Source organism: Centruroides vittatus, unplaced genomic scaffold, assembly GCF_030686945.1.
Source record: "Centruroides vittatus isolate TY-2023 unplaced genomic scaffold, ASM3068694v2 contig_1154, whole genome shotgun sequence".
In the NCBI taxonomy this organism is placed as follows: domain Eukaryota; kingdom Metazoa; phylum Arthropoda; class Arachnida; order Scorpiones; family Buthidae; genus Centruroides; species Centruroides vittatus.
In genome coordinates this window covers 168,631-185,120 of record NW_027120741.1, presented here as the reverse complement: position 1 = coordinate 185,120, position 16,490 = coordinate 168,631, and the positions used below count along the sequence as shown (strand labels likewise).

The 16,490-nt window shown below is 26.5% G+C and overlaps 1 protein-coding gene across 2 annotated transcripts in view; it reads left to right on the top strand.

Annotated features, from left to right (window-relative positions):
* LOC136978735 (collagen alpha-1(II) chain-like) overlaps positions 1-16,490 on the top strand; it is a 107,408-nt gene that overhangs the window by 50,657 nt on the left and 40,261 nt on the right. For both annotated transcript variants that reach the window (XM_067274542.1, XM_067274534.1), the window contains exons 12-20: positions 199-252; positions 331-384; positions 760-804; positions 2,000-2,053; positions 5,475-5,519; positions 8,755-8,808; positions 9,401-9,499; positions 10,488-10,532; positions 16,055-16,153. In XM_067274542.1, the coding sequence (XP_067130643.1) occupies positions 199-252; positions 331-384; positions 760-804; positions 2,000-2,053; positions 5,475-5,519; positions 8,755-8,808; positions 9,401-9,499; positions 10,488-10,532; positions 16,055-16,153 (549 nt within the window). The remainder of the gene's footprint in view (positions 1-198; positions 253-330; positions 385-759; positions 805-1,999; positions 2,054-5,474; positions 5,520-8,754; positions 8,809-9,400; positions 9,500-10,487; positions 10,533-16,054; positions 16,154-16,490) is intronic.

Here is a 16,490-nt window from a genome sequence, read left to right as displayed (position 1 = left end):
ATGTATTTAAAATCTCTTTCATTGAAAGAAAATATAAAATATTAAAATTCAGAAAGTGTACTGACAATCTATATAATTAAGTTGGTCATATTGGAAATAGTAAATTCTAAATCGAAATAGGATAATTTTGAATCAATTATTTGTTTTAAAAAATATATAAAATATATTAAAACAAGAGTTTTGTTTTACTTTATTTAGGGTGCTAGAGGAACACCAGGAATTCCAGGTCTTCCAGGAGCAAAGGGACATCGAGTAAGTTATTTATTATTAAAATCATAAAATAATTAAAAAATAAAAAGCTTTAATTACCATTGATTATTTAATTTGTAGGGTTTTCCTGGAGTTGATGGAGCCAAAGGTGAACAAGGAGTTGCGGGTGAAAAGGTATAAAATTAGCTTGTTAATACAAATGAAATCTTGTTTATCATGTAGTTTACCATTACTATTTTCTTTATATATATATTTATATAAGAGAAATGTAGAGATACTATTTAAATTTTGATAATATAGAATAAATTTACTAATAATTATCAAAAAATTAATATGAATTTTTATTTGCATCTCAGTTTTTATACCAGAAGTTATTAATAAATAATTTTCATTTCATTTCTTTTTTAATCTGTCTCTTTTATATATATATAATATTTTTGTTAATCTTATATAATAAAAATAAAAGATATATTTATATATAAGTCAAGACTGTTCAAATACATTTAAATCAGTATTATTTTCTAATACATGAATATTGATATTTCATAGGGTATTACTGGAGCAGTTGGCAAAATGGGAATTCCTGGTCCAATGGTATGATTCATAATTATAATTATTTTGAGATAATATTTTTTATTAAATATAATTGTTAAAAAATATTTTGAAACCTTAAACTTTTATTTAAAGCTGTCAACATGAATCTGTTAAACAGATTTTAGCTTAGTTTTAAATTGAAATTTACATTTAATAAATTAAATAATAATTAATACTAAATTTAAATAATAAAAATAATAATTTAAATTAAAACAAATTAATTTTTTGTTTGAAAAAGGTAATTTGTTTAATAATTTCAAAGTTTTTTGAAATTTATAATTTTTAAACTAAAATAAAAATTTTTAATTTTGAATATCTATCTGAATTACATTTTATCAGAGTTACATTTTATCATAGTTTTTGATTTTGACAACTTATACTGTATAATCTTTAACGATAGCATCTTTAATAATATATTCTGATATTCTAATATTTAAATAAATTTATAACAATGTATAGACATTATTCTCTACTATTATATAAGATAACAAGTATGAGAAATTAAAATGTAAAGTAAAAATTAAAAACTGTAAAAAAATAAATAAATTATTGTTAATATAAATATGTTCATTAAACTGCTTTTTCAAAGTTTACATTTCTCATTAATCCTCTAGCTTTTGGATTTATCCTCAGAGACACTAACAGTAAATATGAAAAAATTATACAATCATCAAACATCATATTTTAAAAATGTATCAGTTTACATTAGAAAACATTCAAAAAAAACATGTCTGTTAAACACAAAGTTGTTTAAACACATCCACCTAATACAAATTGTTCAAAAATGATGTATTTAAACTTTGTGTATAACAGACATGCTATTTTTTGAGTGTTTTCTAATGTAAACTGATACTTTTTGAGAATATGATGTTTGATGACTGTATAGTTTTTTCGATATTTACTGTTAGAATAATGTCCCTGATGATGGGTTATAAGTACCCAAAAGCTAGAGGAGTAATGTGAAAAATAAACTTCATAAAGCAGTTTAATGAATACATGAATGAATGAAGTTAATATTGGAGTTGTTTTGTGTGTTTAGTTATATAAATATTAGTTGAATTTAATGTTACAAAATATTGTTTAATAAATTCATCAGTTGTTTAATTATACTGGATTAGTTATATTGTAAATCATACAAGGGTTAATAAAAGTATGAAAAAATAATAATTTAAAAAATTTTAAATATATTAATTAGGGTCCACCTGGTGGTCGAGGTGAAAGAGGAAGAGAAGGTGCCCCAGGTCCTCCTGTAAGTGGTAAACAAAGATTTGTTAACTAGTATTTGTTTTCTAATTTTTAATGAGTTAAAATAGAATTATTTGTTGGTGTTTTTATAGTTAAATATTTGATACAAGTTTAGAATATACTTTATATGTTTTTAGTAAAATGGAATATAAATCAAAAAACTTGAAACTTTTAAGAAAATTATAAGCCTTCAAGAATATGTTTATTTATTTCTGATAGATGGTATTTTTCTTCATTATTTCAAATTAAGCTCTTATTATCAAAAGCATTTTAATGGAATTAAATTAGATTAAAATAACTTGTAAAAAAAAACACCAGATGAAAAAATTATCATGAAGTCTTTTTGTAAGATTAAGTTTATTGATTAAACATATTGTATTTTCAGTTTACTTATCAAAGTTTTAATGACATAGATTAACCTATTGAAGTTATGATTTAACTGATTATCTTTTCGTAATGAATGTGATCATAACAGTACTTTTCTTATAATATTGAGAATTTAAAATTAAGAAAAATTTAAATTTGTAAATACATATAATTTGTAAAATGAAATTAAAAATTAAAAATACATGAAATAAATTTTAAAAAATGAATAAAAAAATTAGAAAATAAATGTTTCATAAATTAATAAAAAATTTGGAAATCTCATACTATATGTAATTATATATGTTTTTGTAAGTATACATACAATTTTAATAAATAATACATGTTTAAAAAGTAAATTTGGATAAAACTGTTAGAAAACTTTGCTTGAACATAACTTTTATCTGGTATAAAACATGAATACTGTATCTTTATTACAAAATTATACTTTATATTCAATAATTTCTATCTATCAGATAGAAATTATTGAATATAAAGTTTAATTTTTAATTAAAGTTCAAATACATTATTCATAAAGTGTAATTTTTATGAATAATGTATTTAAAATATATAATGTTTTAAGTAAAAATCAATAAACAAGAATATCTAGTAAACATATTTTTCTTTGTTTAAGAAGTTTAAAAAACTTTCTAATAGTTTTTTGCTGAGTGTTAATAACATTACTCTTCTAGACTATTATTTTAATTATGGCTTGAAATAAAGAATTTCAAAATGTTTATATAAATTTATTTTAATTTTCTATGTTTTGAAACATCCTAAATCATTGTTTATAATTTTTATCTAATATTATGATTTAGATAAAATCATATAAAAAATGCATATTTTATTATGAATTTTTATGGTTTTTTAAATATTGCAAAAAATGTAATATTTAAAAACTATAAAAAATTCAAAAATGTTATATACAAATGTTAATTTAAAAAAAAATTCAAATATGAAAAATAATAATGATATTACATTCATTACATTCATTAAAATCTATTTGAATTAATTCATATAAATGGAATTTATCTTCAGTTCATGATACTATATTTGGTATTTATTTGCTAGCAGTCATGTATTAATGCATTGATAATATGATTGTATGATACATAGTGATAAATGTAAGGATATAAATGATTATATGAGCTATATAGTATGGTACTATGTAAATATAGAATGATAAAATAAACATTAAAAATATATACAAGTGAACAATGCTGCATTCTGTATAGATGTTGTGATACCACATTTAGAATTTGTTGCCTTATAGGTAAAGTTGTGCATAACAAGTTAAATGATTTATTATTAAAGTAGTTTTATTCATGTTAAAATCTCTGTCATTAGTTTATATTTTATGTCAATAAATATATAAATTATTGACAAATGTAAAGAAGAAAGATACTCTAAAATAATTTAAAACACTTCAAATGATTATTGTTAAATTAGATAATAAACAACAAAAGTATTATTTATTTTAGTAAATAACTATAATATGTATACAAGGAGAGATCAATAAATAAGTTTTGATGATCTCACATATCTACATTAAATGATTTGTAAGAATGCAGATTATATTCCCAGGTATTGACATCTATCGTCTGTATGGGTCATTTCTCTTGGTGGCACTGGTATATTCCAGCCATGTACAGCAGATGTCTTTTGGAAGTGTTTGCAATTCAGAGTGTCTCTGTTGTATTGTTGGCAGGAAGAGATGGCAGAAATTCAATACTAGAGAGCTGGATTAGCAACGAGATGCAAGCTGTAATTCAGTATGAATGGGCTAGAGGTCAATCAGTAGTAAAATTCATAGAAAGTTGCTTGAGGTTTATGGAGAAGCTGTAATATCTGAACAAGTGGAAATGTGGAAATGGTATCAAGAGCCATGTGGAAATGGTATCAAGAGTTCTTCAAAGGACATATGAGTTTGTGTGATGAACAGCAAACTGGCTGTCTATCCTCTGAGAAAGAAAATGCTAAATGTATGAATTTTTTGATTCAAGAAAAAAAAGGACCAAAGTGGGTGAGATGGCTAAATGGTTGGGAATCTTCTTTGGCATAGCTCTCATTATTTGGGAAACACTAGGGTACAGAAAATGGCTGCAAGATGAATGCCTTGCCAGTTCACAGCTTTGAAGTGTTATGTTTGGAACACTTCATTTGTTATCAGATTAATGGAAATGCCTTTTTGGACTGAATAGTGACAGGAGATGAGACTGCTCATCCTTTCATCCTCTGAATTGAAAGTTCCATCTATGGAGTGGAGGCACACAAGCTCTTCACCAAAAAAGTTCAAATTGACAAATTCCTCAGTAAAGTCTTGACTGTTATCTGGGATGTCAAAGGAGTTCCTGTGGAATTTCTTGATAATTATTTTACTGTACTAATTTACTGTTCCAGCTTCTGTGGAGTTTTGACGAATTTCTTGAACATGGATCAACTGTCAATTGTGCTCATTACTGTGCAATCCTCTGTAAGCTGAAATCAGCCATCAAACAAAAGCATTAAGGTCTCTTGAGTGAAGGTGTCATTTTGTTGGAGGATAATGAACTCCCCACACACTGCCACAGCACAAAAGAATGTCTTCAGCAATTGGGTTAGGAGTGATTGCGATATCTGCTTTATAGCTCCAACTTGGTGCCAAGTGATTTTCACTTATCCCTACACTGAAGAAGAAACTGCAAGGGAAGTACTTTCAGAACAACAGTGATGTTGAGAGCAAGATGCAGTGCATTTTGTATGCTCTGGACATGATCTTCTTTGCAAGGGAATTTGGGGGGCAGATACACCAGTGGAACAAATGTTTGGATACAAATGGTGGTTATGTTGAAAAGCAGTGGATAGATGGCTATCATTCTGTGTATCTCACATTCTTGTAAATAAATTCTTGTTATCCTACCAGATCACTGAAACTTATTTATTGATCTCCCCACACATAAATCATTAAAATATAAAACATTAAGTTGAAATAATTAATACTTTTGGATATTGTAACTGTATATTATAATTAAAAACTTATTTATTTTTCATTTAATATTTATTAAGACGTTTGTATTTAATAGGGATTAAGAGGAGTAGATGGACTGCCTGGACAGCCTGGACCACCTGTAAGTAAACAATAAATTAAAGTTTCAGATTTTCTTGTTACTATGGAACTTATTTTTCAGTAATTGTACTCATACAGTAAGGTAATTTAATTATGGCAGATAGGGTCGTTTTAAGCACTTTCATGGCCTCTAGTCAAATTTATTTAGAGGCATTATACAGTTACTGATAAAGAATAGAAATATTAATAATGAGCAATGAGATGAGATCCTTGATCATGGCCAAGTATGCCTATACATTAATGCAGCCTTGATGGCAGGCAAGACAGTTTTAAAACAGAAATTCCATATTTTATTCAAAAGCTAAAAATACAATTCAAATATATTATACCAGGCATGGGCAAATGCGGCTCTTGCTGAAAGTGTTAATTTCTGTTTTTTTATTATTATTTTTACAAATTTATTTTTATAATTTTGTGAAAATATGTTTATTAAAAAAAGTCAATATTTGTTTTATATTATATTTATATTATATAATAAAATTGCACGCCTTACCATACTATCTGCCATGACAGTACAGAACTGCAGCTCCCATGCATTTTGCAAAACCTACATTTTGGCTCCCACTGAACTCTTGCTTGCCCAACCCTGTATTATACTATTTAAATATTATAGAACAGTGAAAAATTGCATATTCATAATAGTCACTCAAACTTTAATATTCCATTTAGTTTAAAACTGAGTGGAAGGTAATTGATTTATCTGTAATAAATATCAGATAACATATGAACAACATACAATATTGAGGAATTAGCTGAAATTACTCTAATTCTTATTCAAACCAAATCAATTGAACAAACTGCAATTTACTATTAAACAACAAAAAGATGAAAAGGTTCTAATATTACAACAATTTATAGAAACATTGAAACCAATATTGGAACATTATGTTTAAAAATATATCAAAAAAGATTATACATAATTTAGATATTTTAACAGAATAACTCTTAGCAGTAGAAATAAAAAATTATTGAAGTGGATAAAAACCTCTTAGTATAAAAAATTTATGTAACAGATACATACATCTATAATATGTATGTATACAATATATCTGTTTGTCACATACTTGTCAAGTTCTCATCATTATAAAAATACATATTACAAACATATAGCAAATACTTTCAAACAAAAATTTAGTTTATATTTATTAAGCTTATATTGCCAAAAAAAAAAAAGAATTTAAAGGAAATAAATTATTTTATTTACTCTTTTAATCATAAGATATGTGAGTATATATCGATATTTATTTAATATGTTGAAGATTTGTTATGTATTTTATAATTTAATAAAATTTCACGATTTATCATTTATTTTGATATAATATAGTCAAAAAACAATTTAAAACTTTTTACAATGTAATTTAACATTTCTCAAAAGAAGACAGAATCACAATGCCTGTAAGATATAGATATTTGTATTTGAAATTATATTTTAGACATTTAATTCTTTTACATTAAAAAATTAGAGATATCTGGATAGCTTTATGTATTATCTCATACACACATAAAGCTATCCAAAATATAATAAGACAAATTTTTTGAAAATGGAAGCAATACAAACAAATTGAATAATAACGATTTTTTGCCTAGTAACATTTTTAAAGACGTATCAAGAGACATATTTTATTAAAATTAAAAACATAGATTAATTATTATTATATTTAATTTTCTTGAGCTTTAAGAGAAGACTTATAATTTCAAAATAATCAATCCCCTGATGAAATAATGAATCTCACCTGATTTTTACCAAAATTGGCATATTAGTACAATAAAATAATAGAAATCAATGATTAAATTTTGAGGAAAATCCATTAAACATTTACATAATTATTGCAAATAAACACTAAATATTTACTAAAATTTACATTTACACCAGTAGATGGTGACACAGTGTTGTGTTATATGTATAGGTACTCATGCATTTTAAATAAACAACTTGTACACAAAGATATGCGGAAGTGTAAATACAATTTTCCTTTCCTCTACACTGTTGTTATTCATTCCTGTTATCAATTGCTTATGCTTTTACGATCCACAAATTTTGGATTAACTTTAAATAAAATTGTTGTCAACATAAAGTCAAAGAAAACAGTCACAGGACTCATATTACTCTTAGAAGAGTGAAGAAATCAATGATTTAATAGTTGATTTCATCCTTTAACACAGTGATTTTCAACTGGTGTGCCATGCAAATTTTTGAAGGTTATTAAATAAATTATTTTCAAAAGAAACCCAATGAACAAGTGTAAATGTCAAAATTAAAACCTCTTTAAATTGATTATACGAGTTTTTCATTGTTATAATAAATAAACGTATACATAATGTAATAAAAAAATATATATATATATAATATATTCATAAGCAAAATTATACATGCATAACACTAGGTTATTTCATTTAAAATCGAAATTTTCTTTAAATCAAAAATGTATCTATAAATGTCCATATTTATTTCAAATTATTTTAACTTAGAAATAGCAAATATTGAGCAGGTTTCTAAAGGCAATTATCATGACACTTTTAAATTCAAATTAAGACTTAATGTTAATTGCTTTTCTTATGTAAATGAAAATGATTAATTTAAATAATTCTTGTTGTGACTTGCTGCTTCTTTAAGGAACAACAGTACTGTTTTGTTTAATCCACAAAAAATATAGACAAAAAGAATTAGGTTAAGTGGCAAGTAATATGGCAATAGAATGTTTACAAACATAACTTTAAATCTCATGATTTTTTCCACAGAAATTTAATTGTAGGTTCAAGTGTGCCATGAGATAAAAAGGTTGAAAAACACTGATTTAGCATATCAAAAATAAACAATATAGCAAAGATGAAACAAATTGTTGAGAGAGAATCTTTCTTGAATGAATTGTAGTTTTGAATTTGTTTCTTCAATGATTTTTAATTAATTAAATTAATTTTCTATTTTTTAAAAATAAAGCTCAGACTTTAATGTTCTGAATTCATCTAGTAATTCTTTATCATCATATAAAGGGTTTTTCTTTTATAAGGCATATTAAATAAGGGTTTTTCCCTTTATTTTATATATGCATATAAAAAATTAAATATATTTATAAAAAACTACTATCAATATTTACATAGTATATTTAAATTTCCTTAACAAAACTCAGATTTAATATTTGAGTTATTATTTTTAATTGCTGTTATTAAATTAAATAATTAGGAAATGTTTTTAAATAATTAAGTAAATAAATTAAAATATATTTTAAATTTTACAGGGACCAATTGGGCGACCTGGACCTCCTGGATTTCCAGGTGCATCTGGATCAAAGGTATTTTAAGCAACTTAATGTTTTATTTAATGTAAAATTTTATATAATTAAATAATTATAATTATAAATGTTGTATAATATTTTTGAAACTTTTGTTGAATATGTCATTTTTAATACAGTAGAGCATCGATTATCCGACTCAATTGGGGACTGGGGTTGGTCGGATAACTGAAAAGTCGGATAACCGAAAAGTATGAAAAAATACATTATTAGTATAGTGTATTAGGCCTGGTTTAAATACTAGCCTCCCTTTCATGGTCGAGCTAGTGGTGCTAGCTAAAACATGCAAAAATTTAACAAAAGTAATATTAAAGTAGCCAAGACAACCAAATATTGTAGCGCCACATCACTAGCAGACATTTGAATTTGCCGACTAGAACGCGGTCGGTTAACCGATAAGTCGGTTAATCGGGGGTCGGATAATCGATGCTCTACTGTACTAAATAAGAATAAGAAATTTATAAAATACTGAAAAACTTTTTCAGTTTTTTTAATGAATTTTAGTATATAACTATTTTTGAATTTTTATATTTCCATTTTATTAATTAAATCTCACTTTTTAAAAATTATTTTGTTATATTTGATATTTTAGGGTGAATTTGGAAGTGTTGGTCCGCGTGGTAGTCAAGGACCTAGAGGACCAAGAGGTGAACCAGGTTCTGCAGGTATAGCAGGAGAAAGAGGTCTAGTAGTGAGTAACATTGTACTTATTAGAAATTATTGTTTCATTTTTAAATGTACATATTTATGTTTTGAAAATGTTGTTATAAAAATAATGTGTGCATTTATAATGTTTTAATATATAATTTATATTCTTTCAATGATTAGTTTATTGATAAACTTTTCTTAAATGTTAATCATAAAAAATTCTAAAATGAATATTTAATAAAAAAATGACTTGCTAAAGCATTATTGAAAATATACTTAGCTAGTATTTTTATATATTGTCAACAAAATGAACTAACCAATTAAGCATTTCATAATAAAATTTAATCTTATTACTTTCTTTTAGAAAAAATTAATAGTACTTGATTTTCTAAGTATTAGAATATTGTTATTATTATAATCCTAGCTCTTCTCTCTCCTGTTTGGAATTCACCTTGAAATTTCTCTTTTGATATTTCAAAATATTTTCAACTTTTTTACTATTTTCAATGTATAGTTATCTACTTCTATTTTTGGTTTTTATGCTAATAAGAAAAGCTATATACGATTTCAATGTCTTTTGTAAATTTTATTATTAAAAAATTTGCTAAAATGTGCAATTCCATAGATTCTGTCTATTAATTTAAACTAAAAATACAACTTTATAGTAAGATGTATTTGTAGATATTGTAGATGAATTTTGAGAAAGATAAAATACATTATTCTTATGATTTTTATTAACATTTTTTTTGACAAAATTTATTTCTATGAAGAAAAATTTAAAGAAATTAGAAAAAGTAAATTTTTAATTTGAAGACCTAGACCAAAAAATAGAACAAATTCAAGCAGAATATTGATAAAAATGTTATAAAATTTAAGTTTATTTGTGTCATGATGTTAATTTTTATACTCTGTATTGATATAATCATTATTAACAAAAACATATTTAAAAAGCAAAAAATTATTCATTTCATTTAAAAAATTTATGACACAGTATAACAATTCATTTACTACTTTTTAATTTTATACTTAAGGGTGCACCAGGAAAAGATGGAATACCAGGAGAAAAAGGTTCACCTGTAAGTTAAATCAATTATAATAGTTTTGATGATTTTTTAATAATATGTTGAATAACTTTTTTGATAAATAGCATCATTTCTTTTCTTTTTATAGCATAATGTTAAATAATAATGTTTATGGTGGTCTAGATGATATATTTAAGTTACAAATATTTCAGAAAATTACATTTTCGTATCTTTGCATGATTATAATTCTAGATGAAATTATATAATTCATTTTGGAATCAATAGAGAGAAATTTATTCATTTACATATTCCTAAATTTAATATTTCAAATTTGGTTAAATTACTTTATAATTCTGAAGTGTTATTTCATAGTTTTTGTTGTAAAGAGTACTTAAATAGAGAACATTTAAGATTCTAAAACTATAAAATCGTTTGTTTTTCAAAAAAAACTTTAATAAAATTAGTTTTATGCAAAACAAAATTTCAAAATTATCATTAATATAATTTTTTCTTACATAATTAAAATTATCATTCTGATAAAAATTTTTAAAAATTTATATTAAATTATCTTTCATTTATTTTGTTCATAATAAAAAATAAAAATGATGTTATCGTTTTAATTAATATTAAATCATGCTTAACAATTTACCAATTTAATAAATCTTTAAATTTAATTTAATTTTAAATAATCAGTATCTAAGAAATAGGAAAATTATGATAAGATTGTACTGAGAAACAACACGAGAACATATGGTAGGTAAATACCATAAGAAAAGAATTTTTAAAGCCATACAGTACATAAAAGTTACTATTTTAATGTCAAAATGCTTTTTTGTTCAATTTTAAACCTTTAAGTATTTAATATTTACCCATTATGTGTAAGTTCATTTATACAAGAGAAGTTTAGTGATAAGAAAGACATCTATCTGTAAAATAAAGTTAAATCAGGAAAAAGCAGTGTTCAACAAAAAGTGAGACTAATAATACTGAAGGAGAAAAAGAAAAAAGAAGAATATAATAAAAGCATATGTAATAAAAGGAGATGAATTATGAACAGAAACAGCCAGCTAAAGAAATAAAAATAACAAAAACAAAAAAAGTCATCCAACACCTGTTGCTGAGAAAACGTTTATTAAAGAAACATTAACGTTTTCAACCTACTACGATAGGCCATCTTCAGATATACAGTACCAGAAATTCGAACGCATTTAACATTTAAACAGCAGAACGTTTGAATGCTTTTTACATTTAAATTTAAACAAAATACTGGGTAAATTAACAAATAAATATTAAATACACTGAATTAACAAATATAAAAACGATATAAATAATGTAATAAAATAAAAATAACATATGTAAAATAAAAATAATAAAATAAATACACAAAAAATGCCACTAAGTGTAAGGGCAGGAGTGGATTAAGAATTTTTGTGTTTTAAGTAGAACTTCCATGCGAAAGCTAGTCCCATCTGCATCTCTAGCGTTAATACAACCATCTTTTAGTTTACTTTTATATATTTTGATTTTTTCTTCGTGCATTTCGAGTGATGGAGAACGCATAGTCCCGAGGATAGTCGCTTCATTCCACTTGACCACAAAGTTCTCTGCTTGTGCCATACAGGATAATACTGTGTTGCAGTGTCCCTTTGTTGATATCGCATTTGTTCTCCTTAAGTCTGGTAGCTAAATTACGTCTTGTGACCCCAATATAGTCCTTAATTCCTAATTCCTGATTCTCAAATGGAATTCTATATATGCTCGCTTTTTCTTCTTTTTTAATCATGTCTTTGTCATTTCTTAAAATACTGTATACATTAGGCGCTCTTTTGAAAACTATTTTTGAATGCTTTCTGTCCGACACTTGCCTCATGAATTTTGATGTTTGGATTATAGGTGAACTTGGAGATTTTTTAAAAACGATTTGCTTGGGTTCTTATTACATTGCCTCCTTCATATCTTTTAATTAACCCTTCTATTGTACTCTTTTTATATCCCAAGTTTGAAGCTGTTTCTTTAATTCTATTAAGTTCTTTGATCCTGTCCAGCACATTAGAGCAATATGAATATGTTCTTCTGATGAGTGTTCGAAAGGCAGACAATTTGTATCTGTAGGGGTTGTTCGAGTTAGCTGGAATGTATAGTGGACTATGTGTTGGTTTTATGTAGATACCTGTCGTTGTATCATCTCCTTTCAATTGGATGTCTATATCCAGAAAATATATCCATTCATGACTTTTTTGCTCTAGTTTAAGTTTTAATCCATCGCTGTTGTTATTGTTGATTACATGTAGAAACTGTTGTATTCTCTTGTCGTTTTTCCAAATAATGCACACATCGTCACATACCTTTTGTAAAATAGCAATATCCATGCGTTGAACCCATTGATAATTGTATTTTACAAAAGGTATGTGGACGATGTGTGCATTATTTGGAAAAACGACAAGAGAATACAACAGTTTCTACATGTAATCAACAATAACAACAGCGATGGATTAAAACTTAAACTAGAGCAAAAAAGTCATGAATGGATATATTTTCTGGATATAGACATCCAATTGAAAGGAGATGATACAACGACAGGTATCTACATAAAACCAACACATAGTCCACTATACATTCCAGCTAACTCGAACAACCCCTACAGATACAAATTGTCTGCCTTTCGAACACTCATCAGAAGAACATATTCATATTGCTCTAATGTGCTGGACAGGATCAAAGAACTTAATAGAATTAAAGAAACAGCTTCAAACTTGGGATATAAAAAGAGTACAATAGAAGGGTTAATTAAAAGATATGAAGGAGGCAATGTAATAAGAACCCAAGCAAATCGTTTTTAAAAAATCTCCAAGTTCATCTATAATCCAAACATCAAAATTCATGAGGCAAGTGTCGGACAGAAAGCATTCAAAAATAGTTTTCAAAAGAGCGCCTAATGTATACAGTATTTTAAGAAATGACAAAAACATGATTAAAAAAGAAGAAAAAGCGAGCATATATAGAATTCCATTTGAGAATCAGGAATTAGGAATTAAGGACTATATTGGGGTCACAAGACGTAATTTAGCTACCAGACTTAAGGAGAACAAATGCAATATCAACAAAGGGACACTGCAACACAGTATTATCCTGTATGGCACAAGCAGAGAACTCGGTGGTCAAGTGGAATGAAGCGACTATCCTCGGGACTATGCGTTCTCCATCACTCGAAATGCACGAAGAAAAAATTGAAATATATAAAAGTAAACTAAAAGATGGTTGTATTAACGCTAGAGATGCAGATGGGACTAGCTTTCGCATGGAAGTTCTACTTAAAACACAAAAATTCTTAATCCACTCCTGCCCTTACACTTAGTGGCATTTTTTGTGTATTTATTTTATTATTTTTATTTTACATATGTTATTTTTATTTTATTACATTATTTATATCGTTTTTATATTTGTTAATTCAGTGTATTTAATATTTATTTGTTAATTTACCCAGTATTTTGTTTAAATTTAAATGTAAAAAGCATTCAAACGTTCTGCTGTTTAAATGTTAAATGCGTTCGAATTTCTGGTACTGTATATCTGAAGATGGCCTATCGTAGTAGGTTGAAAACGCTAATGTTTCTTTAATAAACGTTTTCTCAGCAACAGGTGTTTGATGATTTATTGTTTAAGTAGCTGAGTAGAATATTTAGTTAACAAAAAGGAAATTTCAATAAGAAAATATCTGAACAAATACTATACTTAAAAAGATATTTAAACAGATATTTGAAAAGTAAATTTTCTTAGTTCCATTAGGGAGTTCCTTTTACAAATATTTAAGTAATTTACAATAAATGCTAACCTTTTGACTTGCCATAGGAAAGTATAAACTTTTGTTTGTCTTCTCATATTGGATACCTAAATTGATAAAAATGTTAATGTGATCATAATAATGAAATTGTCACAAATTCAGATTAAAGATGAACAGGGAGGAAATGTTTATTCAGTACACAGATTCAGATTAAAGATGAACAGGAAGGAAATGTTTATTCAACTCAACAGTAAATAAATCATTACTACTCAGACACCTTATACCTCTGAGAAATTATATTAATTTAATTATGCAAATGTTTTCCACCTGTTCCACAGGTCATGTTCAAGCAATTTCTTAGTTCTGGAATGTTATCTCGTGCAGGTTCGAATATATATGCACACGATATTTCAAATTTAAAAAAAACCGTTGGAACATTCCATGTAAAATATAAAATATAAACAATAATAAAAACATTAATAAAATTGATTAAATAAACATTAATCCGCTAAATAATAATTTAAGGGACGTAAACTAACATAATATATATCTATATTTTTATACGGGATGAGGATATGCTGTATGCTTGATTAAACGGGATGTTTGTCAATCATGAATTTCCATGCAGTTGGCAAATTTGTTGCGTCTTTATAGTTCAAACATCTACCTGTTGTCCCTGATTTGTATATTTCAAATTTTTCCATGGTTAATGCTAACGATGGTGAGCGTACTTGTTGGATAACTTTGGCTTCATTCCAATTAATTACTGATCCCTCCGTTTGTGCCATTTTTGATAAGGTGGTAGTGCAGTGTCCTTTACTGATGTCATACATATGTTCTTTTAGTCTTTTGTTTAAGCTTCTGTTAGTGACTCCTATGTACTCTTTATTCAGGTCCAATTGATCATTTTCGTATGGTATTTTATAGACCCCAGAGCATTCATCCGCTTTTGTGCTATCTTTGTCGTTCCTGAGGGCACTGTAGATGGTGGGTGCGTGCTTATAAATCAGCTTTGCATTCTTACATTTGGCTATTTCCTTCATTATCGTGGACAATCCTTCTCTGTACGTGAATTTAGTTATTTCCCCATTTGAATTTCCTTTCGGTTTCTTTTTATTAGGTGTTATGTAAGATTTTATTAGGTTTTCGACTATTGACTTTTTAAATCCTAGGGTTGTTGCAATGGTTCTAATTCTATTCAACTCTTGTATTCTGTCATACACGTTGGAGCAATAGGCAAATGCTCTTCTAATAATGGCCCTAAACGCCGATAGTTTGTAAGTGGGCGGATCGTTTGATGTGGAGGGAATGTATAGTGGGTCATGCGTGGGTTTGATATATACTTTCGTAGATAAGGAACCTTCTTTAAATGTAACACTGATATCCAAAAAATGTACCTCTGTTGTGCTGAGCTGTTCCAGTTTTAGCATCAGGCCATGGTTATTCGAATTCATCGCATTCAAAAAATGTTGTATCTTTTCATCTTTCTTCCATACAATTAGTATGTCGTCGACGTATCGTTTGTATAAAACGATATCATCTTTAAATGTTCTAATAGTTGTTTGCTCCAACTTACGTATCACCAATTCACAAAGTAGCCCAGACATTGGGCTGCCCATGGGCACACCTTTCTTTTGCTTATAAATCTTGCCATCGAAAATCATAAATCAATTATCTGCACTTGAAATCTTTTTAATGATTATATATACAGTATATATTTTGTTTAAAATGTTTTACATAAGTATAATTTTTGAATTAGCTAATATCAAATTATTTAATTTAAAATCTTTTGTAGGGTGATCGTGGTCTATCAGGTCCTCCAGGATTTCCAGGAGCACGAGGTCTTCAGGGTTTGCAAGGAAATGCTGGACTTCCAGGTCCAAAAGGTGTTCCTGTAAGTATTTTATTTTGTTCTGTTTGATATTTTATGATTTTAACTTTGCAGTAGATGCGTTGTTTAGAATATGTTATGAATTTTCAATATAAAATTAAGATTATATAATATTACTTTATTGAAAAAGCAAAACCTAGTCATTCCACCTTTGCTAACATGAGATCAAACATTTTGCAAAAATTTTGTTCACAGTTTTTTTAAGTGATTGTTGCAAAACTGTTATCCATAATTACTATATCATTACCTAACATGATAAAAATATTAGGACATTCAATTTTTGATTTGTTGAAATCTGTGCATACATAAAGTTACTTAAGTAGTCATGTAGATTATGGTT